A 26,268-nucleotide genomic window follows, 5' to 3' on the forward strand; every position below is an offset into this window, starting at 1 on the left:
ACCAAAGAAATACAAACAATTATAAGAACATATTATGAGCAACCCTATGCCAGCAAATTAGATAACCTGGAAGAAATGGATGCATTCCTAGAGATGTATCAACTACCAAAACTGAACCAGGAAGAAATAGAAAACCTGAACAGACCTATAACCACTAAGGAAATTGAAGCAGTCATCAAAAATCTCCCAAAAAACAAAAGCCCAGGGCCAGATGGCTTCCCAGGGGAATTCTACCAAACATTTCAAGAAGAATTAACACCTATTCTTCTGAAACTGTTCCAAAAAATAGAAATGGAAGGAAAACTTCCAAACTCCTTTTATGAGGCCAGCATTACCTTGATCCCAAAACCAGACAAAGACCCCATCAAAAAGGAGAGTTACAGACCAATATCCCTGATGAACATGGATGCAAAAATTCTCACCAAAATACTAGCCAATAGGATCCAACAGTACATTAAAAGGATTATTCACCACGACCAAGTGGGATTTATCCCTGGGCTGCAAGGTTGGTTCAACATCCGCAAATCAATCAATGTGATACAATACATTAACAAAAGAAAGAACAAGAATCATATGATCCTCTCAATAGATGCAGAAAAAGCTTTTGACAAAGTACAGCATCATTTCTTGATCAAAACTCTTCAGAGTATAGGCATAGAGGGTACATACCTCAATATCATAAAAGCCATCTATGAAAAACCTACAGCGATAATCATTCTCAATGGGGAAAAACTGAGAGCTTTCCCCCTAAGGTCAGGAACGCGGCAGGGATGTCCACTATCACCACTGCTATTCAACATAGTATTGGAAGTCCTAGCCCCAGCAATCAGACAACAAAAAGAAATAAAAGGCATCCAAATGGGCAAAGAAGAAGTCAAACTCTCACTCTTCACAGATGATATGATACTTTATGTGGAAAACCCCAAAGACTCCACCCCAAAACTGCTAGAACTCATACAGGAATTCAGTAAAGTGGCAGGATATAAAATCAATGCACAGAAGTCAGTGGCATTCCTATACACCAACAACAAGACAGAAGAAAGAGAAATTAAGGAGTCGATCCCATTTACAATTGCATCCAAAACCATAAGATACCTAGGAATAAATCTAACCAAAGAGACAAAGGATCTGTACTCAGAAAACTATAAAATACTCATGAAAGAAATTGAGGAAGACACAAAGAAATGGAAAAACGTTCCATGCTCATGGATTGGAAGAACAAATATTGTGAAGATGTCAATGCTACCTAGAGCAATCTACACATTCCATGCAATCCCCATCAAAATACCATCCACTTTTTTCAAAGAAATGGAACAAATAATCCTAAAATTTGTATGGAACCAGAAAAGACCCCGCATAGCCAGAGGAATGTTGAAAAAGAAAAGCAAAGCTGGCGGCATCACAATTCCGGACTTCAAGCTCTATTACAAAGCTGTCATCATCAAGACAGTATGGTATTGGCACAAAAACAGACACATGGATCAATGGAACAGAATAGAGAGCCCAGAAATGGACCCTCAACTCTATGGTCAACTCATCTTTGACAAAGCAGGAAAGAATGTCCAATGGAAAAAAGACAGTCTCTTCAACAAATGGTGGTGGGAAAATTGGATAGCCACATGCAGAAGAATGAAACTGGACCATTTCCTTACACCACACACAAAAACAGACTCCAAATGGTTGAAAGACCTCAATGTGAGACAGGAGTCCATCAACATCCTAAAGGAGAACACAGGCAGCAACCTCTTTGACCTCAGCCGAAGCAACTTCTTCCTAGAAACATCACCAAAGGCAAGGGAAGCAAGGGCAAAAATGAACTCTTGGGACTTCATCAAGATAAAAAGCTTTTGCACAGCAAAGGAAACAGTCAACAAAACCAAAAGACAACCGACAGAATGGGAGAAGATATTTGCAAATGACATATCAGATAAAGGGCTAGTATCCAAAATCTATAAAGAACTCATCAAACTCAACACCCAAAGAACAAAGAATCCAATCAGGAAATGGGCAGAAGACATGAACAGACATTTTTCCAAAGAAGACATCCAAATGGCCAACAGACACATGAAAAAGTGCTCAGTATCGCTCGGCATCAGGGAAATCCAAATCAAAACCTCAATGAGATACCACCTCACACCAGTCAGAATGGCTAAAATTAACAAGTCAGGAAACGACAGATGTTGGCAGAGATGCAGAGAAAGGGGAACCCTCCTCCACTGTTGGTGGGAATGCAAGCTGGTGCAGCCACTCTGGAAAACAGTATGGAGGTTCCTTAAAAAGTTGAAAATAGAGCTACCATATGATCCAGCAATTGCTCTACTGGGTATTTACCCAAAGATACAAAAGTAGGGATCCAAAAGGGTATGTGCACCCCGATGTTTATAGCAGCAATGTCCACAATAGCCAAACTGTGGAAAGAGCCAAGAAGTCCATCGACAGATGAATGGATAAAGAAGAGGTGGTATATATATACAATGGAATATTATGCAGCCATCAAAAGGAATGAGATCTTGCCATTTGCAACGACGTGGATGGAACTGGAGGGTATTATGTTGAGCGAAATAAGTCAAACAGAGAAAGACATGTATCATATCACCTCACTGATACGAGGAATTCTTAATCGCAGGAAACAAACTGAGGGTTGCTGGAGTGGGGGGTGGGGTGGGAGGGATGGGGTGACTGGGTGATAGACACTGGGGAGGGTATGTGCTATGGTAAGCGCTGTGAATTGTGCAAGACTGTTGAATCTCAGATCTGTACCTCTGAAACAAATAATGCAATATATGTTAAAAAAAAAAAGAAGGTAGCAGGAGAGGAAGAATGAAGGGGGGAAATCGGAGGGGTAGACGAACCATGAGAGATGATGGACTCTGAAAAACAAACTGAGGGTTCTAGAGGGGAGGGGGGAGGGGGGATTGGTTAGCCTGGTGATGGGTATTGAGGAGGGCACATTCTGTATGGAGCACTGGGTGTTATGCACAAACAATGAATCATGGAACACTACATCCAAAACTAATGATGTAACGTATGGGGATTAACATAATAAAAATAAATAAATAAATAAAAAATCAAGAGAAAAACAACTGTACAATGTGGCTTACAAGGGTTTTTAATACTGCCCTATAAAAATATAGTACAAATGTGTTTATTTTAGCAAAACTTGCAAACAAGGAAGAGACTTGTTTCATGGAATAATTTACTTAAAAGTCTGGTAACAGGCGCCTGGGTGGCTCAGTCGGTTAAGCATCTGACTGGTGATTTCGGCTCAGGTCATGACCCCTTGGGTCCTAGGATTGAGCCCTGCATCCCGCTCCACACTCAGTGGGGAGTCTGCTTGGGATTTTCTCTCTCTCTGCCCCTGCCCCCACTAGCGTGTGTGCGCACTCTCTCCCTCTCTAAAATAAAATCTTAAAAAAAAAAAAAAAGTCTGGAAACATGCACAGAAACCGATGTAGGGCTTTTTGTTTGTTTTTAAACGGTGTTTGTCTCTTTCACCTTGGGGCCACGGGAGGTGGCTGCGCCCTGCCTTAGCTGGTGACACCTGAATCCCACTTCCCACCTTTCTACAAATGACAGGAAAGCAGTGTGCTTTGCTGGCTCTGCTATTTTGCACAGGAACTTCATTTTGTTCTCCAAAATCATCATGCTGCCAAGAGTCAGAATCTTCCCGAGCCTTTGGACATCAGGCGAGGACTTTTCACTGTGACACAATACTCAGGACTCAGAATGCAATGAACTCATAGATGATTTATTGCTTTAAGTAACTAAACAAGAAAGAGAAGAGACAGGCTGTTGTTTGGATCAAGATAATCGGCATTCTCTCTCCACCGTTTGCCAGTTGCATCTACTTAAAGCCTTAACAATACTTTCTGGACAATATAAACACGTGATAGCATACATGGAAACAACTTGGCCAATGATACACTGATTTAAATAGCACATAACAAGGGCTCCCAACTGGCCGGGTTGCCCTGAAATGACAGAAAGAACGTGTGTTCGTACGATGTGCTGAGTACAAAACCCTTAAAAAAGTTTTTGGCATTAATACTAATACAGAGTACTTTCTCGGACATTCTGCAAGAGCAGGGGCACACACAGAATTACCTCTTCATTTCCAGATTACCAGTATCTATGGGAATACTTCAAGAAAAGCTGGGAGGTGGGACACCTCCCCTCCCCACCGTCATTTTCTTTGCTGAAGCAGCAGGTCTGTGGGGTTGAGACGGAGCAGGGCCCCTGATGGCCTCCAGGCGTTGACACATCACCCAGTAACTGCAGAGAGCAGCAGGGGATGGACGGTGCCCCAGCAAGGGCGGTAGGGGTGGGAGGGAAGGAATAACAGACAGCCTTGGTTTGTGGCCAGGGAGGCCCAAGGAGGGACTTGACTCAAATGTTCCCTGGAGGCCCTGGGGGTGGACACAGGCACTGGCTGGCCCAGTCCCTCCTGGGGGACTGGGAAACGGATGAAGAAATAACTTGACCTCTTGTATTCTAACACTGGGGCATTACGACACATTTCTAATGGATGTGCGGAGACCAACACGGTCAGGGACCCAGCCCTCGGAGGGCCCGGGTGAACTCACAAGAAGAGTCAGGCCAAGCCAAAGGGTAACACGGGACAATGGGGCAAACTGGCCCCCAACCCGGATGCCGGCACAGAGCCTCGGGTCTGCCGGCTCATCAGGCTTTCAACACCAATGCTCTAGACTCAATTGTCTTCCACCGTGGTGGGCTCCGCGGCCACCTCCCCGGCACCTCCCTCCCTGGCATCCTCCCCGGAATGGGAGTGCCCAGGGCAGCCCCCCTCGGGGGCCCTACAGGGCCCAGCTGGACCATTTTGCACAACCTCGCCCTCCACGCAGAACCGGTCGGGAGACTGCTTTCCTTCTGTGACCTCCTGGATGGGGACCTTCAACTCCTTGGAGGCCTCGTCCTCCTGACACAGGCCTGGCACACAGTTTCCCATGTCTCCGGCTTTGGAAAACTGGTCTTCTAAATTCTTCTCGTTTTCTTCTGCTTGTCGCTTTTCTCTGGCACTCAGTTTACCTTTGGATTTCCTCATCTGCCTGCTGTGCATGTCTTCTCGGGAGAATCGCCACTGGAACTAGGATCAGAGAGGAGAGGGATAAATAAATGCAGTCTCCGTGAACCAAGAGCTTCACCTGATCGTCTGCTTTTATTTGCACCCATGTCACTTTTTTGGAGCAAGACACACAATTCCCCGTGTTCCTGAAGCAGAGCATTACCAGCGCCAAACTTGAATCATGGCCCAAACACATCACACCCACGGCAAGAGCCTGCCCGATGCCTTCCATGAGGTGTATCTCAGATGTGAAGTTCAGGGGTCTCTGGGGACGAGGGAGTATGTCTTTCAATTGGCTCTGGGAAAGGAGGTCCTGACATCCTATCACTTGGAGAAGCAGGATGGGAGAAGAGATGTGGGGCTGCCCCTCGTAAGAGCCACGGCGCTGGCTGCTCGCTTCCATTCTGAGCGGGCTGTGGGTTACCAAGCCCTGGGCCTGCATTCTCTTACCAGATGACCGGAGTCAGAAGGGCACAGAACCTGGCCCGGCGCTGTGCTGCGCGCCCCACCCCCGTCCCAACTCGGGCCAACTTAAATGGCCATCCGGGCTCCAGGGTTCCCCGGGGGGGGGGGGGGGGGGCTGGCTAATAAAGCCACTGCTGTGACTGCCTCACAGCCCAGCTTCTCCCCCTGCCCACTCCTGTGCCCTCCTTTCCCCACAGGTGTTCCCGGGGGCACTGCCCCTAAAAATGTCCTCCACCCAAACCTCTCCGAGGCTGCTTCCTGGGGAGCTGCCCGGCAACTAAGCATTTCCCCATGAGACGGAGGTCAAGAGAGGCTCAGCGAGGACAAGGTTGCCCAGTCAGTCAGTAATGGAGCCGGGAAAGAACGGGTCATGTTGAAGCTATGAGGTGAGACGGGGCACGAAGAGGCCCCATGATCGGGCAGTGCCCACGGGCCATAGACGTTGCTGTTGGGGGCGGCGGCAGTGGTGCTGAGGTCCGAAGGCAGCGTCCGGCCCGGACGGTATGGGGCCTCGAGACGCCGGCCTGGCAGCCTCTGCTAAGGGATCTGACGCATCGCCTTGCGGCACCGGGATCCCGTGGCTGGAACTCAGGGCGTGGGTAGAGGAAGCTCAAACTATCCCAGAGGAGAGTTAGCTGTCCGTCCTTGGGCAAGTTATTAATCTCTCCAAGTCTCACATTCCTGATCTCTCCAACAGTCGTCTGCCCCCAGGGCTGTCTGTGCTGCCCCTCTGGGGCCCGTTCCTGCTGTTGCGGGTGCAGAGAGCGCCCCCTGCGGTCGGGCGGTGTACAACCGTGGACGAGTCGGCCTGTGCCCGATTCTATCCTGGACTCTTACTTCTAAAGCAAACCCAGCTCGTCTCTCAGGGACTGCTCTTGCTAACGAAGCAGAACTTCCGTGCGTCCTCTGGAAGCCCAGCCATCTTAGTTTCATGTAGAAGAGCACATTTTGTTGATGTGATATAATCCACCAGGAGAACACACCAGCCACTTTCTCCAGGGACCCGCCGGGCTGCCGGGCAGAGGATTTGGGGCTGTGAGCACCGAGCTGGTGGGAACTATCCCAGGCAACGTTTTCTGTCCTTCTTAGTCACCACAGGGAAATCTGTCAAGCCACATGCTTTCTAGGACTACACGGTCTTCTGTTCCTCAGACGGGCCATGGTGATGTCACTCACTCCCCCTGCTGCCTGGGGGGCCCCCAATCCCCCCACAGCTGTCACGGGTGCTTCAGCCAAGTACTGAGGAGGCCCTGACTCAACTCTCCCTTTTCCTGCTCCTCTCTCTCCCAGAGGCATTCTCCTGAAGCAGGCAAACAGCAGGGACCCAAACCCAGGGTCTGTATCATCTGAAAGCAAAATGTTCCAGAGTGTGAAGGCAGACTGCCTGCAGATACTTGCCTGGGAAGGAAAAAGCCCACACCAAGGTGCCTACCATGTCTTTCACACTGTGGCAAGGTCTCCCATTTCCCTGAATCTCCAAAGCAGTACTCTCACTAGTCATGGTTACCATGATTTTATAGATGAGCGCATAGAGGTTCAGAGAGATTGAGTAACTTGCCCAAAGTCACACAGCTAGAAAAGAGCATGCTGGAATTCAGACACAGGTGTCTCTGGCTCCACACAACCTCATTCTTGGTGGATGAGAGGCTTTAGGCTCTCGCCCTAGCGGCAAGGGAAGAGAGGAAACTAAGGGAGAGGACAGGCACCTTTGGAAGGGCTCAGCCCAACACATAAGCACCTCACCTTTCAGACTATGATGTGAAGTTGCTAGGCCAAGTGGTCAGCTAATGGAAATCCAGATTTAACTGCCATTAAAGATACTTTGGTTTGGCTTATTTAAAAAAAGATCTACGCCGAAGCCTCCCTGACAGGCCCATTTAAAAAAACAAAAAAATTTCAATAATGATAAAATTTGAACGGCAGTCCACAGGTGAGCTAAGAAAGGACCCTACACTATTTAATGAAAACACTGGCCCTCAGACTTGAGTGGGCATCACAATCATCCGGAGGGCTCCTGAAACACATCACTCACCCTGTCCCAGAGTTTCTGACTCAGTGCAACCTGGGGAGGGGAGGGAAACTTTGCATTTTTAACAAACTCCCAGGTAAGGCCCATACCGCTAGTCCACGGGCCCCAGTCTGAGAAGCACTGAGCTAAGAGAAAGACACGCCTTGCCCTCCTGCAGCCCCCCGCTCTGCCCCTCATGGGGGGCCTTTCTTGCCTCCCTCTCATCCTCACACCCAGTCCCTTCACCACTCCCTTCTCCTCCTCCTTTAAACGGAGGACAGTTGGGGGTTTTAACAAACAACAATTGTTCCAGATCCCAAGGCTCAACAAGGCAACGTCTCAGAAAGCAAGATGAGGGGAAGCAGGGACACAGCCACCCCTGGGACCGTGACAGCTTTTGGGGCTGAGGCTCCGAGGGGAGGTCTAACATCCACACGCTTAAAGGCAGGCGGCCCAGCCAGGAGGAGGGAGGACGGGAGGACGAGAGGACGAGGCGCTGCCTCATCTGGAGCGGTACCAGGGAGAGCCTGTGAACAAATTAGGCCGCCCGCACCAATGCCGGGGCCTTCCCCAGCCAGCGTGTCCGTGGCACCCGGGTGCGCCGCTGGGGCCCACACCAGCAAAGGTTCCCACTAGCCGTCCATGTCAGAAAGAAGTGTGGAAAAGAAAAAAATCCTTCCCTCGATAGCAGTGTGGGTCCGGAGTGCCATGTCGGCAAGGGCTAAAGGATTTAATTCCCACATTTTAAAAACTGTCCGTTACCTGCCTCCACTTCAAGGAGTGTAGCTGGAAGGAAGACTTTGGTGTGGGAGAAATCATCTATTACCTTGGAAGGAGTTTAATTATTTGCTTTGAAAGCCCCACTCACGTGCACACAAAGGTTTCTTTCAAATGCTGAGAAGTCTTGATGGGAGAATTTTCTCCACTTTGCTGATTAAAAGAGGCCTCAACGTGCTGTGTCCTTGGGTCCAGCCTTGCGGTCCCTTTTCTTAGATTTCAATCCAGACATAATACGAATGTCCTGGGCTCACACGTTTCATTACTCATACATACAAAGGAAAGGAAGAGAGAGTCTGAGGCAGAGGGCACAGCCAGAGCAAAGGCCCTGCAGCAAGAAGGGACACAGAAGTAGCTGTGCAGGAGTTGCTGCATTTTCAATGCAGAAAATGGGGATGGAGGCAGAAGAACCAAGAGGGGCCAGACCACACATGGCCTTGTGGATCCCGTGCAGACTCCCATCTTTATCTTAAGAACCACACAACGCTTTAGAACCATTTTAAGCCGTGGGGTGACATGATTCAGTGTGCTTTTGTAAAAGATTCCCTTGGCTCCTAGTGGAGAACATATTTGAAGGGGAGACCTGTTACCAGAGGATTAGAGTTGTGGAGGCACAGGATGGTGGCGAGAAGTGGAGGGAAGAAAGCTCCTAGGACCTAAAATAGACAGGTCTTGAGGATAGAGTGACCGTGGCAGTGAGGAGACGGCGAGTCAAGGGTGAGCCCTGGGTGGGTGGGTGCCTCTGGATGGTGGTGGTGCCCTTGTTCTAGATTTCCAGTACCGAAAATGCAGGTGTGGGAGTCATCAACTCAGGTGGTCAGATGTCTCATTCCGGGGATGAATGAGATTTTCTAAGGAAGAGGCCAAAGAGTGAGAGAGAAACGGGGCTGGGTCTGAACAACCTGCTGGAAAACCAGGACAGTGTGGGGCCAGAGCCAAGAGAAAGAGGTGCTTCAAGAGGCAGAGGGCGGTCAACAGTGTCAGTCCTGCGGGGGCTGAGGCATGGTGAGGACTTGATGGAGTCGTTGTCACGGCCACCAGGGTACCCATGGCTCGTGAGAGCAGGCTGCCAACCTGAGTCAGCAGCAGAGCCATCGGCCAGGACAGGGAGAGGGAGACAAGCCATCTGGCTGTGAAGTCCCCCTCTCTGGGACTCCACCAGTGAGCGAGGTGACCTCTCCAGGTCACACAGGAAACCTGTGCTCGACAGGAGCCAACCCTATGAATGGGCAGGAGATAAATAAGGAGAAAACAGCCACTCGCTTTAGTACAGCTGATTGCGGTTGGAAGGGTCTACCCATCAGCAAATAGACGACCCCGTCCTCTCGATTTTCCCTGAGCGAAGTCGGTCCACCTCCTTACAGCAGCTTTAAAACACTACCGCTAAGATCTCCTGCTTGTCCTCCTCCGGGAGCCTCACAGCCTTCGTACCAAAATCAAACCCCACATCAGCGTGGCCTCCTTCTCTTTATTAAAGGCAGAGCGGGTGTGTTCTGGCGTCTGATGGCAGCCTGGCCAGTGCTGTTGCTGAACGTCACTGTGAATGCACGCAGTCCCCAGGAGCCTAGGGCCAAGCTGCTGCTAACAGTGGTCCCGGGAAGATCCAACTTCCAGCCGGTGGCTGACTGCCCCTGGTGGTTAATGGTGACTTCAGCGGTTGCCTTCTGGCCCTCTGCTGCTGGCACCTGTCACATTAGCGTCTTGGAGCTGAGACAGAGACCTTCCTCTGCATTCTACACCATCTGGCTTCAGGTCGCCATATCCTTGGCGTTCCTCCCAGGAGCCCCCCCCTCCCCGCCCTGGGTTTGCCGGCTGGCGAGGGGCTGCTACAGTCTGTTCACTTGCTTGTTGCTCCTGTCCAGGCTCCGTATCCAGACAACATGAGGGGCTAAGAGGGGAGTATGGGGAGGGGCCAAGCATGAGGAGAGGAGCAGGTGCATCAGGCTCTGCAAGAGAGCGCTGTCTTGGCCATCAAAGGTGGCTCAGGCTGGCTTCAGGTGACACCTGACTTAGGCTTTCGTAAGTTCCCCAGACTCCCTCATCTCTTCCCGAGCAAATGGTGACTCGCCCACAGGAGAATCACCCACCAGCTGCAAAGTCATCTAACGCAAGGGAAGGACTTGGGTTTGACTTCCGGAAATGTGGGGAAATATCTCAGAGCGGGCCACAGTCTCTTGGCACGACTGTGTTTTCCAAGCCTCGTCGTGTGCCATCCAGTGAGGGGAGGAAGGCCCCCGGCACCCCCCAGGGCAGCCTGGCCTCCATCCATACCAGCCACTGTCACTGAGAGGCCTTCGGGTCGGGGCATGCCAAGAAGGAGATCTGGCCGGGTCTCTGTGCCAAGATCACCAAACTTCTGATGTCCCGAGGGATCCAACAGGATGCAACCAGAGCTTGTCATGAGATTAAGATGCAGAGAAGCTGGGCACAAACTCAAGCCATCGCACCCCCGGGTCAGAGGGCAGCTGACTTCATGCCCCCCATTTTTAGTTCCGTGGGGATATCTGGTCTACGTGAGTGTCCGACAGAACGGTTCTACTCTGCTCTCTGGTCTGACAGACAAGACCGCCCCGGCACCCCCCAGCACCCCCATCTGTTTTCGGCAGCCTCAGGTGTGATTCTGTTTGCCAAGGGGCTCAGGTGTTCCTCTGAGAGCCCATGGAAGTTGGAGCTGGCTGCCCACTCAACTGCTATAGAAAATCCAGCTGCAGATGGAGCCCTGTGAAGAAAACTGAGGAAGGCAATCAAGGTCGCTTACCTTTGATTCCTTCTTCTTGACTTTCTGAGGTAGGCACGGTCTCTGAAGAAAGACAATCTGCTTGGTGGATACATTCCCCTCCCTGTAACACATTCGGAGCTGAGAATGAGCTGTTCCCCCCAGGGGAGCCCCAAACCTCGCCGATGTGTCCGTCCATCCCTAAGGCTGCTGAGGCTGAGCACCCACAGAAAGGAAGCTGCCACCAAACAGTGAGAGGTCAGAAATCAAGAAGCACTCCCCCCAACCCAGGCCATCCCTGCCCTTGCCTCCCGGGGGCTCTGCTAGGGGCTCAACCAAAGCTTTGTGGACATCTCTGCCAAGCCAGCTTCATAGGTGGAAGCTCCCCTTTCCCTCCATGTGAAATAATAGCTGGCATCTTGGCCAAATGATGATAAACTGGCTTCTTTAGTGAATCTCAAGAGGTGGCAGGCCTCTTCCAAATCTGTCTTTGGTAATGAGCCAAGGAGAGGTCAGACGGGCCCAGGAGAGGTGGTGAGCCTGACCATCAGCCTCTGCAGAAGGCTGGCTGAGCACCGGGGTGTGGCCACCCTCGCGGGGGGCCTGAGGCAGCCTGGCTCCTGCAGGCACAGGGGAGGGGAGCTCAGGAGCGCTGCTCATTTTTCTGGCACAGTGAGTGCGCTTTCCCCTCGGCCCCCCCAGAGCTGCCTTTAAAGATGGCAGAAATATTTGTGAAGGAGATCATTGTCTTCTCTGCTGAGGCAAGTGCCACTGCAAGGAATGTCAGAGGGAAGGGCGGCGGGGAGAAAATGAACATGTTTTGTGCTGGGGCTGGGCTGGGTGATTTCACACATCATGGCTCATTTAAGCCTCAACCACAGAGCTCCGGGGAGTGGGACCATGGCCTGTCTGTAAAGACAGGAGACAGAAGGTCATTTAAGGAGCAGGCTTGGGATCACACGGTGAGGATTCGAGCTCAAACCTGCCTGGTTCCACGCGATGTCCACTCCACCCCGAGGCGGCGTGCATGGCACAGGGAAGCGGAGGGTTAGGGGGCATTACTGAGCAGGTATGAGATCTGAGAGGGAGACAGAGACACCTGTCTGTACTCTCTGGGTTTAGAGAGCTCAAAACGAGCTGGGGCTTCACATTCAAATCCATTCTCATCGTGACTCTTGTCCTTGGGAGTGGGTCATGGAGCAGGCATTCCTCCAACTTACGGACAAGGAAACGGATTCAGAGAAGCTCTAGGACTTGACCAGGACGGACAGTTAGCAAGGGGAAGGGTCTGGACTTGGGTTCAAGTCTGCAGGTCCCAAATCCAGGGTTCTTTCCACCCCTCCGCATCACCCCATACCCACAGAAGTCTCGGCTGTGAGGCAGCTTGGAGGCTCCCAATGGCCCGGGGCCCAAAGGTGGCTGCACACTGGTGGCAGGAGTGTGCAGACCCGCTGTGGCCCAGTGTCAGGAGGGAGACACTTGAGAGCCCAGACGGCCTCATGGAGGGACCCAGGAAGGCACGGATCGTCCCCATCATTCTCCACCCTCAGTTTGGGCTCTGCTGCTGCACCACCCTGCTGTTCCCCCAGATCACCAGCCTCGCCTCACGCTGGCCATCACCCCGCAATGGTGAGCATGCAAGAGGACTCGGGGAAGGTGGAATACAGGGGGCCATGGGAGGGGGCATCCCTGCAGGTCGGTGAGGAGGCTGCCTGCATGGGAGGAGCACTTGACTCTGGAGACTGAGGTTCTAATCCCAGTTCTGCCACTTACTGGCTGTGTGGCCTCAGTTATGTGACAGAGCCTCTCTGAGCCTCAGTTTTCTCATCTATAAAATGGGAATTCATACCTATGCCTATAACCCCACAGCATAGTTAGGAGGATTCGTTTAGATAAACCCGAAATATGGATGGAAGGCCTTTCAGGGTTGGTATGACTGGCACACGCCCACGAGGTCAAGGGATGGTGGGCCGAGTTAAGGTGGACAAACGCCCCTAAATGTGAAACCATAAGGAGTGCCACAAGCCAGGGCCAAGACTGCAGGTCTTTACACATCCTCTTTGTGGGACTATTGACCAGGGCCGTGATCTTGGGTGACTCCGTCAACCTCCCTGGCCATACGTTCCTCAGCTGTAAAATAGGTTTATTAAAGATTCCACCTTGTAGGATTTTTTTTGAGGACTAAATGAAATTTTACATGCAAGGTACCTACCCAGGCCCACACAGGGCACATAGTAGGGGCTCAATTTCTTTTGTACCTGAGAGCCCTGGACCCCCTCAACCCAGGAGGCTCATCTTTGACATGCCTGGCAGTCACGATTCACTGGCCAAGGCTCCCCATGTGGGAAGAGGGTGCAGGGGAGTGCCCTGTGGGTTGGTGGTTAAGAATCTGAAATCCCAGCTCCGCTACTTTCCAGCTGGAAAGTCTGGTAACCACTCCAGCCTCAGAGGCTTGTCACAGGACTAAATAAATTATGTGCATGAAGTGCGCAGCACAGAGTAGGTGTTGCATAACGATGTTGATGATGGTGCTTGTTGTTACCTGGTAGTCTTGATGACGGGGGTTGGTAGCACACAGGTGAGCTGCCAGCCATAGGCCGCCAGGGAGTTCAGCAGGGGCACGTAGTCGGTCTGCACCTCGACACCCTGGGGGAGAAAGGCCACTGTGAGGGCTGCGGCTGCCCCAAGTCAACACCGAGGGGGGACTGGGCCGAGGCGACAGAGCAGGAAAGAGGCGGGGCGCGCCATGCAGCCCGGAGGTCCCGCTCCTCTGACGCTCACGGACTTCAGAGCCAAACTGCCAACGTGGGATTTCTTTCTGGGCCTGGACTCAGGCTGTGCAGCCGGCAAGGAATTAGAGCCAAAGGATTAATGCATTAATTTGATTTTATTCTTGTGTGGACAAATAGCCTCCTGTGAGTCTCTCTGGATAAGCACAATCACCTGGCCTCAGAGCTGCTTTTAGGGCAGATGACAACACACTGAAGATTTCTTCGGAGGGTGTGGTGGGGAGTTAGATTACATTTCAAAAATGATCACGTTGTTCGCATCCAGCCATGGCAGCAAGACAGACGTGTACCCACGTACACACACACACACACACACACACACACACGGGGAGCTTCACCTGCATTACACAGCCGGACACGAACGGGCTAATGAGTGCTGCCTGTGTTTTATTTCAAATCAGTGCGTGCGTGTGTGCCAGGGGCTCTGACGTGCCTTTCAATTTAGAAACTCAGTCGTGCTCCCGACGGGAGGGCAGCGTACTGCAGGGCACCGCCCCGGGTTCCGCGTCATGCTCTCTCGCTGCAGCGGGCCTCATTTCTTCCTCGGGGCTCCTGGCGGACGCTGGAGGTACAGCCCCCACCCTGCCTGCTGTCTACGGATTCTCCATCTCCATGAGGCTGGCTTCAGAACTACAGAAAATCTCCAACAGGTGTCCAGATCCCTTCCAACCAAGGCTAGTCAGCGAGCGTTCTGCAGTGGCGGTTACAAAGGTGAAGGAAGGCACAGTCCTGCTGCCACAGTTCACAGCCAGCAGGGGCAACAGCACAGACATGCAAGTAATGGGAATACAAAGTGGCCTACGGGCAGGGCCACGAGGCTTTGAAGGTCAGCAGAAGAGGAAGGATGCCAGCCGTGGTCAAGGCAGGCTTCCTGGGGCCCAAGGGCTGGGCAGGTATTTGACAGGTGGAGCCGGGGAAGGGGCATTCCAGGGGGAGAACCCCAGCATGTACAACAGCTCACACTGGGCCCAGAGCACCAAGGAAGGTGGGCTTCACTTGGGAGTGGCACAGCTCACAAGGGGACCATAGGTGTGAGGTGGTTGTGCTGCTAGAGGCTTTTTGGGAATAGAACCAGCTCATCTGGCTGCTCTGGGCTAGTGGGCTGGAAGAGAGATGAGCCTTCCCGCTTCAGATGGCTTTTAAAACCCCTATGGCTGGGCACCCATCCCAGCACGGCTACCAAGTTGCCTGAACTCCTGGCAAGTAATTCATCCTTTGGGAGCCTGTTTCCTCAACTATAAAAAATAAGCCTTGGCCTATGACAGTGCTTCTCAAAGTGTGGTCCCCCAGCCAGCAGCACTGGCATCACCTGGGGGCTTGTTAGAAATGCAGAGTGTTGGGACCCTGCCGAGACCTACCAGATCAGAAAACTGTGGGTGGGCCCTGAATCTGTTTGAAAGAACCTTCTCAGTAGTTCTGATGCGCAAGTCGGAGAAGCACTGCCTGGGTAATCAATTAGGTCTCTTCTCTTTTTCAAGATGTACATATTTATTTATTTGAGGGGCGGCAGGGCGGGAGAGGGGGAGAAAGAGAGTCTTAAGCAGACTCCGTGCGGAGCCTAGAGCCAGACGCGGGGCTCCATCTTATGACCCTGAGATCACGACCCGATCCAAAACCAAGAGTCGGATGTTCAACCGACGGCGCCACCCAGGTGCCCCTCAATTAGGTCTCTTCTGATGACAGAAGAGTCCAATTCTGTGGCCAAATTCAATCAGCTGTGTTACCTCAGAGCTAACCTTGCCCATCCTTCTCCATCTGAGAAGGGAAAGTAGAGGGCTCTGAAAGACCCAGCTCTGTAAGGGAATTGGGGTGAGGAAGGTGTAAGGGAAGGTAAAGGACAGGCAGGCTAAGGAGGGGGAAGAAAGGAAGAGGCCTAAATAAGAGGCGGGAGCAGGAAGGGAAAGGAGGAAAGGAGAGAGCCATACAAGTATAATCACTTGATGGTAGGGTCAGGAGGGGCCCCCATTCTGACCCTTTCTCTGAAGCCCCCACTCAGGCCTAGGGACGGCAGATGACCCAAGTGACACCCCTATCTGTCCAGCCCCCTGGCCACAAGGGGAACTCCCTTCCACACCTGCCGGAGGTATCCTTCATGCTGGGCCTGGCCCTCACCACCTGCTGGGGCTGCTTTATGCTGACAACCCAGCCCCCATCCCTGCATTCCCCATTTCAAGAAGGAAGGAAAAAAGTGTTAAATCCACACTCTCAAGCTTTGCGAGGTTATGATTACTTGGGCCTATCAAGAATAACCTTCCCACTTTATCAAGCACTGTGACAAACCCGCCACAATCAGACAGTAGCCATGGCAACTAGGACAAGCTTTGGCGCCACACAAAGCCCTGAGTGGCAGAATAGAGTCCTTTTATTAGTGCCTGCGGCCCGGCTGGGTTTTCTCCGCAGGCACCCAGAGCAGCGAGACAATGGACAGCGTCCGCTACAGCCTGACCTGCCTGCTCACACGGGCCTCGCCCAGGCTGCCTCTATTTTGCTCGATTTTATTTCGTTTTCTCACTATCTTAAAGAGAAAGACAGCAGGCTTTCTCCCAAACAGGTTTTCCCCTCAGGGTAGGGGATGTCAGCCAGAGGGTGCAGAAGCACAAAGAACTCAAAGGAAAAGAGAAAACACAACAAAACATAATCCTGCTTGAGAGAGCTGAAGGTTCAGTCTCAAGTGTTAGTATCTGGCCGTCACGTGGCGAGGCAAAAAGTAAAATACAAATGGTAGGGGGTGAGGCGGCAACCCCGGCCAGCCTCTCTCGCTTGGGGTGTTTGGGGTGGTCTTGATTTAATTAATGGTAAATGTGGTTTTCCGTAAGCATCTATCAAAGCCCGTTTGCATATTATCAATACCGTACGCAGACGGCATTTCTCGCATATGACATGAGCCCCATGCAGTCAGGGGAAGAGGCTTTCAAGTCCATTAGCTCCGAAAGGTGGTAGAAAACCTATCCGGATGGGGGCTCCCTTTGATCTGCTTTTCTGTGACACTCCAGTGAGGACAGAAAAGCACAAACAGCACTCCAAAGACAGCCTGCTTATCAAACGGAAAGACATTTCTTTCTGGAAGTAGGAGCACAAATTTTAATTAACTCTCCACTCTCCTGTGTGGATCCATAATCTCCGATCACACCTGGAGTGCTAAAAAAATGGAGCATGTCCTGTGGTTTTTCAACTCGTGTAAAAGGAATTCATTTGTATTTATGGCTCTTTTTTTCCCTTTGTTCCCCATAATTTCTCCAGTGGTTGCAAATCAACTAAGGAAACAGACATCCAACACAACCTTCCCTTACAACCTCCAAAACTCATGACAACAGCATGTAGAGTTTACTAAGCAATGCCTTTGTCTTTTGATCATTTTTAAAGATCCTCCATGCAGGGGAGTAATTAGGAGGTAACACACTGGTCCAGTGAGAAAGTTTGTATCCTGAATGTCAGTCTGCTCTTTTCTCCTGTTTCAAGCTGTGGAAGCAATCTGGGAGAAAAGCAGTTTCAAAGACAAGACTTGGCTCCTTCTCCACGACTGTGTAAATGAAGAGAGGAATTTAATTTCCCATATCTGAAAAGTGTGCGGGACCAGCACTGGGATGATCTCCATGCCTGAAAACAGTGACTGGGGGACTTTTGCCTCTATTCCCGACTGCCACTGGGCTGGGCCCTCGCCTTTCATGGAGAGGGCATGTGAAGGTACAGCCCTGCAAAAACACGTGTATGTCTTTTGAAAAAATGCTGCCAAAACACTAATGCCCAGCACTTATTGACAGGGTATGCATATACTACCTTTACTTATCAATTTTGGATATCCTTTGATTTCCTACCATGGGAAACAAAGGCTTCACATTCCCATACACATTTCTTACTTCCTCTTTCTTAGTGTCCCCAATGGTCATAGTTCATTCTAAGCAAATCAAAAGTTAGTGTTTGTGTTATTACAACTTTGCAAATGTTGCTCAATGTTGGGTCAAGTAATGCACTGTGACTATGCCTTCTTTTTCACGTGATCTTTCTTGTTCCTGGAGTTAACTGTGTCCTCAATTTTTTTTTCTTCATGTGTCTGGTTGTATGTGAACCCATCACTAATTTATTTCATATGCTCTAACATCTCTATTCTATGCCCATCGATAAATATCCCATGTGCCTAAATACATTAGTTCTGTTTTTGTTTTTGTTTTTTTTTCTCCACTAGAGACATCACTTCTGGAGCTTTCTGCACCCTTTCTCCAATCCTGGTCTGGCCGCTTTCCACGCCTGGGTTCTTCTCCCACTGCTATCTAAGGCTGGTGTTTTCTCTTTCTTGGTTTCTTCCACATTATACTGGAGTGCATCCTCTAGTGGGTCCCTAGGAAACACATGCCCTGGAAGTCATTTGAGTCTGTGCGTTCCTAAAAGTGTCATTGTTCTCACTCTTAACTAACAGTTTGGGTACAGAAGTCTGGGCTGGAATCTACTTTCCCATTAAGATTTTTCAAGCACTGCTCCACTAGCTTCTAGAGATCAGCACTGCTATTGAGATATCTATTTTGATTGCTAATACTTTGTAACCTGTTGTGCTGTCTAAGCTTTTAGGATATTTTTCCCCATGAAGTTTTAGATTTCACAAGGTGCCTTGGTGTGAGTCATTTTTCTTACAGGGCTATACACTTGATGGCCTCACCATCTGAGGATTTTGGTCCTTCATTTCTGAAAAGTGTTCTTTTATTTTCCCTTGATAGTTTTCCTTTTCTCCATTTTCTCTCTTCTTTCTGGATCTTCTATAAGTCAAAATGGAGGACTGCTATTTTCATGTTACTACCCCTCCCCATTTTCTTACTCTTTTTATTTTCCTTCTGAAGGATTTCCTTTCTCTTTCAGCCTTTTTATTACCTTTTTAAATTTTCTGCAACCCTATTTTTAAGACCCAAAAGCTGCAGAGATGGAAGCTAGGACTCTTACACAATACGTAAGAACTTTAAACCAATGCCCCGGTTGTCAGCTTTGCAGTTCACTTCCCACCATCCCATGGTCATTTATGCTTTGAAAACCAGAGCTTTTCTCACATGGCTCCTTGTACATTCAAGTGGCAGCTTCCTGCACTTTGCTAAGCCAATTAGCATCCCTTTATCTACTTTCCTTTTCTAAAAAGGTGTTGAAATCATTCCTCTTTTCTACTTTCTCTTCTTCCAATCTTTTTATTCTTGTGGGTATATTACCTGTCTATCTATCTTCCTGCCTATCTATCTATCTACAGTCAGTTTTCATTATTCATGGGAGTTATGTTCTATAATGCTGTCATAAGAATTACTGAATACTCTGAACCAATGCTCTAGGGGAAATACAGGGTTAGGTTTCTTTGAGCTTCTGATGACAACATCCTCATCACCTGATCAATACAGAGCTTTGTTTTATGTGTGTTTCTGTTTAAAGGCACCTTTTAAAATATATCTTGTTGATTCATTAACTTTGAACTCTCAGCCAACAGCACTAGAACGCAAGCCTGAACAAAATTTACCTAATATGTGTCTTTGCTCTGTAAGGCACATTGCAGCCTTCTTGTGCCTAGGAACACCAGACAGCACTTCAGCATGAGGTCTGGGGCCACTTTAGACAGCAAAATCACCAATGAAAGGCACAAAAATGTGAAAAATGTGGCACTAAGTAGACTGCAAACAGGACACTTGTTTATAGTATGAGAGCTGAAACAAGAAGGCAGAGCGTCACCTTAACTGGGAACATGAATGTTGGCAACTCTGATTTTTGCCACTCTGCATATGCCTGCAAGTGACAGTGAAAGAACCAAGAGAATTGATTTGGGGATTACAAATAAATTTAAGCAATTAGGATTTGCAAATATTGAATCCATGAATAATGAGAATTGACTCTAGTGTCTGTCTACCTGCCTACCTACCTATCATTGATCATTCCTTTTGTATCATTTCACTGAGATTTTTCAGAAGGAATAGATGCCTGTGTCCAACTCCCCCACACTGAACACAGCTTTATTATTTTAATTTTAATGAGCCTACTAGAAGCCCTTTCTAACTAACTTAGAGTCTGGAAGCCATAAAGTAAAAATAATAAATTTGGTGACATAAAAACCCTTCTGCAAGACAAAAGACAAGCTATGTAAAGTCAAAAGACAAAAGACAAGATGGGAAAACGTTTGTAGCTCATATTACAGATAAAAAAGGAAGAGCTCCTAAAATCTGATAAAAAAATCCAATAATCCAAGTTTTAAAATGGACACAAACAGGAAGAGAGTCACAAAAAAGGAAATTCAAATGGTCATTAAGCACACTAAAAAACACTCCATCCCACAATAAGAGAAACGCAAACTAAAACTACTGAGATATGCATTTTCACCTGTCATATTGGTAAAAACCCAGAAGTTTGACAACTACTTTGTTGGGGAAGTGAGCATTCTCATACATCGCTGGCAGGAAGGTAAATTGATTCAGGCTCATAGAGAACAATTTGACAGTATCTCTCAAAATTGCAAATACATTTACCCTTTGACACAACAATCTCACTTCTGGGAATTGATCTATATCTATCTATCTCTCTCTATATATAATGACAAATGTACAAAGTTATTCACTGGAAAACTGTTTGCAATACCAAAACACTAAAGATTACCCAAGTGTCCATCAATATTAGGCTTGCTAAATTAAATTATGTTTTATGCACATGATGACTTGGGGGCCTGGGTACTGGCTGATCACGTGTTAAACCAAGGTGAGCAGGACAAGGAGGACAACGAGAGGGAGTGAATTCCATTTTAGACATGCTGAGTTCAAGGAAGAGTGTCCAGGAGGCAGCTACATGAGATGGGGCATATGGTAGAAAGAATATGTTCACCCACTCCCCAAATATGCCTATGTCCTAATCCCTGGAGCCTGGGCCCATGTCACCTTCCATGATAAAAGAGATTTGGCAGATGTGATGAAGTTAAGGATCTTGAGAAAGAGAGATTATCCACGTGGGCTCAACGTAATCAAAAGCGTCCTTTGAAGAGGGAAGCAGGCAGTGGGGGTTGGGGAGGGGGGTTGGTCAGTCAGGGAAGGAGGTATGAGGAATGGAAGCAGAGGTCTGAGTGACTGGCTCTGAGCAGGATGGCCTCTCTAAGTTGAAAAGTCAAGGAACAGATTCTCTCCTACAGTCTCTAGAAAGAATGCAGCTCTGCTACCACCTTGATTACCTTGATTTCAATCCCTTAAAACCCATTTTGGACTTCTGACCTCCAGAACGATAAGAGAATAAATCCCTGTCGTTTTAAGCCCACAGCAGCAATAGAACCTAATACACAGTTAAAGGCAGGGAAAGGTAGGATGAAAATAAAGAGCTGGAGGGGCTAGCCAACACTCGGTAGCTGCAAACTCAAGGAGCCTTGAGGTTGGCTGAGGACAGGATCTCCTGGGGAGGAGGTGAGGGAGGAATAAAGAAAACACAGACTGGATGGAGAGAAATCATCTCTTGAGCAGCCAGGGTGGGAAACAGGTTTAAGGAGAAAGAGTCACACCATCAAATGTCACAAGAGGGCAAGAAACACAACGCCCGAAGGACTATTTCTGCAGTTGACAGCGAGGTCTTGGGAGACCACAGCCAGGACATCTTAGGAGGGAAGTGGCAGACAGCAAGAGGTCGAGCACGTGGCTGGTAGTGAAGACAAGACAGGGTGTAAGCATGCTGTCAGGAAATGTGGCTTTACCTTGCTGTGCCTGGGCACAGCGGGGACCCTGGCCACAAGGGCAGGTGGAGAGTCATGCCCTCATATAATGGAAAGTAGAGATCCGAAGGCAGGGCAGGAGGGAAATGCCAAGAAACGTTTCATCTCTATTTATCCAATGATAAGTGAATGCTATTAACACTGGGCCAGGCCAGTCTTGCAGAAAACTCAGCGAGTCCTTCAGTATCCCAGAGGACAGGGCTACACTCATACCACACCATTTATGAATCTCCACACTCAGCCAACCTGGTTCTGTGCTGGGCACCTGGGAAACCTCTTCTGCGACAGGAGATCCCAGTCTGGGGGGTATGGGGAGACTAACACGGTTCCACCACCAGATGGAAGCCACCATGAGCTGTGCTGGAGGGAAGGACAGAGGAAGGGATGACTTGCCCTCCGCTCTCGCTGGGGAAGGGGCAAATCCCTCTGAGGCCAGCTGGGGCTGCAGCAGCCCTGCCTCCCAGGCCCTCATCTTCCGTCCTCCCGGGGGCCTCCTGCGGGATGCAGCCTCTGCCAGCCGGAGGGAGGGGCAAGGACGCTGGGGCCGGCTGGAGATGTTGTTTTCCTCTTTGTTTTACACACAATGCCCCAGAAAAACATTTTCCTGATATGTAATTAGGCCAACATAATAGAGTCTAAGAAAGCAGTCGGTCTCATTTTAGACAACTTTGCCTTTCATAACGTTCAAAGAGAATATGTTAAAAAAAAAAAAAAAGCTTAGTTCTCAGATGTAGAAAAGGGGGCAGATGAAATGCAGGCTGTGTAGACAGTCTTCCATCCCAAGACTCTTTTCCCACCCCCGCTGCTTAATTTACGTCTTTGCCTGATTTTCTCCACCATGCAGGAAAGGGTAACCAACTCTGGAGCCCTTTGAGAGCCCAACAAAATAATAATGATAGTTCTTATTATTATCTGAGATGCATTGTTTGCAAAAATGACCTCAATTATTGCCTCCCTGTATCCAGGCCTCTTTACAACATAACTCTGCCTAAAGAGGGAGGGTCCATTTCTCCACCCCTTGGATCCAGGCTGGTCTTGTGATTTTCTCTGACCAACAGAATATGGTCGATGTGACCTTATGGGAGCTCTGAACCTACGCCTCGAGGGGCCATGCTGCGTCCACTTGCTTTCGTGGAGCCCTGCTGATGCTCTGAGGACATGCCCAGGCTAGCCTGGCAGAGAATGGCAGATGTTTGAGAGACACCATCTCGGACCTGTGAGCCGCTGCCGAGGCCTATGTGTGAGCCCAGGTCGGGTTAGTCAAGCGTAGGCCAGATCAGCAGAGTCACCTGGCGGATCTGTGGACTCACTAGCAACAATAAAGGGTTGTTATTTTAATTCGCTAAGTGTTGGCTGTTTTATTCCATAGTAGAAGCTAACTGCCCTATTCTTATTACTCTACCATGAGCCGGATGCCCAGGCAAATGTCTCGAAGGAAGACCGTCGTCAAAGTCACCTGGTCTAACTTGAGAGAAATCAAACGTAATAGCTGCGACTGAATGGAATTCAGTGTTTTAATTTTTCACCCCCAGCCCTCACTTCCTCTCTGCCAGCCACTCTGTGACCTTGCATTACACCTGCAGCCCTGAAGTCCAATTGGTGAGAACCTACCAGGAGGCCCAGCATTGCCACCTGCATACCCTGGGAGGGAGAGATAGAAACCCCCACTGGGGAAGAGTAGCCCCGCTCGAGGCCCCGCTCGAGACCCCGCTCTGGCTTCTCCTAAAGTACCACGCACGCCAAGCTGGCAGGAAAACCCAACCTGCATGGGCAAGATAACACTCTCCCGGACACGAGGAAAAGCAGGGCGATCTGGTGCCAGGACACGTGGGTTTCTCCACAGTCCCATGGGTGGGAGGCGGGAAGGGGTCGCGGGGTGGCAGGCGATGGCTCGCCATACATGCTAGCAGAGCTGTCTGCTGACATGCACCTGCCTGGGCGAGACGGGAACCACAAGAGGCACGTTACACTGAAGGGCTGGCGGATTATGCTGGAGGTGATGAGGCTGGGCATTTTGAGGTTAAGGGGGTGACGCCTGGGCAAACCCTGGCCGTTGATGGGGACAGCCAATGCCACAGTTCCGAGTGCAAACGGTTAAGCATCTCAGAGCTGCTACATCCTGTTGGCTGCTCAGCGGGACCTCATACTGTCGCAGCATGGGGCTTACGTCCTCCAGAAGCTGACATTTCACACACATACTGAATGCATCAGGGGCGAGCATGTCCTCTCGGGCAGACTTGGAAGCAGCTTTGTTTGATAACAATTAAACAAGAAACGTTTTCTCTATCCAGGGACTTGCCAAGTCCCTCCCACTTGCGTTGATGAGCGAGGAAATTAGGCTTTCTGAGAGTAAATAGGATTTGCCACTTTATTATTACTCCCTCTTTAGACACTTTGAGGTGGATGGAGGATCATTTTCTAACCGTTCTTTTTTATTTTTTCACCTTAACTACTACGTGGAAAAGAGAGGATTTAAAAAGAGCTTTCCCACAGGATATATTTAAAGATATTTACTTTGGAGTTTTGGGGGCCAGAAAGTTTGTCAGCAAAAACTCTAGAACTTTTTAAAAAATTATTTTATTTTATTTGGGGGCAGAGGGGCAGAGGGAGAGAGAGAATCTTAAGCAGGCTCCACACCCAGCATGGAGCCTGATGTGGGGCTCTATCTCACCACCCTGAGATCACGACCTGAGGCGAGATCAAGAGTCAGACACTTAACTGACTGAGCCACCCAGGTGCCCCCAAAACTCTAGTACTTTTAAGACTACATCAAAATTACCACCTTCCTCTACGGTAGAGTCCTGACACCCTACCAATAATCATAAAATGCTAACCCAAAAGTTGGCCCTGAACAAAGGTTGGTTCAAAATCTTAACAGAAGAGGAAATGGAAGGAAAGGATTATTCCACTGTCACTGCACAAACTAGCAACAAATAGAGCTACACAAAGCTGGGTGTCCTGGTGTATTGGGCTACATCGGCCTTGGGTTCACTCTGAAAAGAAAGTGGGGAAGACCTCAATGCTGTGGAATGCTCAACACAACAGATTTCCTCTCCCTGACTTTCTCTACCTGGTGAATTCAAGGTGCCACAGTCCCACTTTGGCATTCGGTCAATATTCTCTTCAGTCAATTTTCTCTTCCCGGTGACCCAATTGTCAGCGTCTTGTTGCTATGGCTACCACGATTCCAACTCAGCCATCTCTCTCCGTGCTCCCCTCTCCCTCAGGCTAAATTATGTTGCACGAATCCCACAGCTTGTCCTCTGAGGACCCTGCTTCTGGTAAGTGGACTTCTAATAGAGCATCCAAGAAAACTATCCAGCCTTCAGGACATGTCAGATCCCTGACTGTCCAGTACCCCCAGCCCATGAGTCCTTCCATTCTCCCTGGCTCCCTGCTCCACTACAACCTAGAGGTAAATCCACCAGGGCCTGTAACAGCACTCTTGGGTTCCCATCAGCATCTGCACAGTGACTCAGCAAAGGACGAGCTATGAAGAGCAAAGCAAAGTCGAAAAAATGAAAATGATCTCAGAGAGACTGGCCAACTCTACTTGGTGTCCTCTAAAAAAAATCCCCCTATCACCCACTGTCCCCTGCCCTATCACTTCATCTTATTGATCACTACTTGGCACAGATCTGTTTACCTATTTATTGCCCTTTCCTTCACAGGAACACAATCTCCACAAAGGCAAGGATTTTATTTATCTCATCGCTGATGGGTCCCAAGCATCTAGGGAAGTGTCTGGCACAAGTAAGTACTCTAGTTGCTGAGTAAATGAATCAATGTACCTGACGCCTCATTTTTGGGGTAGGTTTTGCTGTTGCTGTCCTATATTCTCAAAGTCTTATAAAAACTGCTGTAAATCACATTCAACATTGATGAGACATGAGTTTACCATTAAAAAATGTCAGTTAATCTGCCAGAAGGGTGTGATACCATCCTCCTGGGTATTCTGTATGTGGAAGCTGGAAATATATTCTTGTATGAAAATTAAACCCAGAGTTACATGCTGGTCACCAATCATTAAGGGCACTGGATGTTTTGGCAAAGATTATCTGGTAAATTATTAACTGGCCACACACCAGTGCATCCATTCCCTGCATCTGTACCACTGCCGCATGTTGCAGACTGTCTACCGCAAGATAGCGTCTATTTCCCCAGCTCTTGAATCTGAGCTTGGTTTTGTGACTTTTTTCGGCCAATGGGATATTAACAAATGTGAGGCAAACCAAGGCATGAAATAAGCTAGCACACTGGGGCTCTTGGGGACGCTGTGACTGGAATTGTGTGAAGAAGCCCAGCTAACCTCCTGGGCATGAAGATAGGCAAGACCCCGTTGCCACAGCCAATAGCCAGCCAACCACCGGACATGAGAGCAAGGCCACCCTGGACCACCCAGCCATCAGCTGAGGCATGAGACAGCCCAGGGGAGATCAGCGAAGCTGCTCCAGAGTAGAATTCCTCAGCTGACCCAAAGAATCCTGAGCTAAATAAATAGCTATTTGAAGCTACGAAGGTTAGAATGGTTTGCTACACAGCAAAAACTGATATAGACTAGAAAACAAAACCACCGACTACAATTTAATAGAGACAAGTCTACCTGCTTCTTTCAAAGTTATTTTGTCCTCATACAGAAAGGTGGCTCTACAGAGTCTCGTGGCCCAAACAAGTTTGAAGTAGGGCAATACTTTTGTGATGAACCTTGACCTTTACCTTCTTGCCCAATAC

General features: G+C 49.2%; 1 protein-coding gene across 1 annotated transcript in view; it reads right to left on the reverse strand.

The window, feature by feature from the left end:
• Positions 1–3,734: 3,734 nt before the first annotated feature.
• RFTN1 (raftlin, lipid raft linker 1) overlaps positions 3,735–26,268 on the reverse strand; it is a 193,294-nt gene continuing 170,760 nt past the window's right edge. Inside the window, exons 8-10 of the mRNA XM_044915709.1 lie at positions 13,592–13,695; positions 11,092–11,173; positions 3,735–5,104 (exon numbers count right to left, since the gene is read on the reverse strand). Coding sequence (XP_044771644.1) covers positions 4,709–5,104; positions 11,092–11,173; positions 13,592–13,695 — 582 coding nt within the window. The 3' untranslated portion in view covers positions 3,735–4,708. The remainder of the gene's footprint in view (positions 5,105–11,091; positions 11,174–13,591; positions 13,696–26,268) is intronic.

The sequence above is a fragment of the Neomonachus schauinslandi genome, chromosome 1, assembly GCF_002201575.2.
Source record: "Neomonachus schauinslandi chromosome 1, ASM220157v2, whole genome shotgun sequence".
NCBI lineage: Eukaryota > Metazoa > Chordata > Mammalia > Carnivora > Phocidae > Neomonachus > Neomonachus schauinslandi.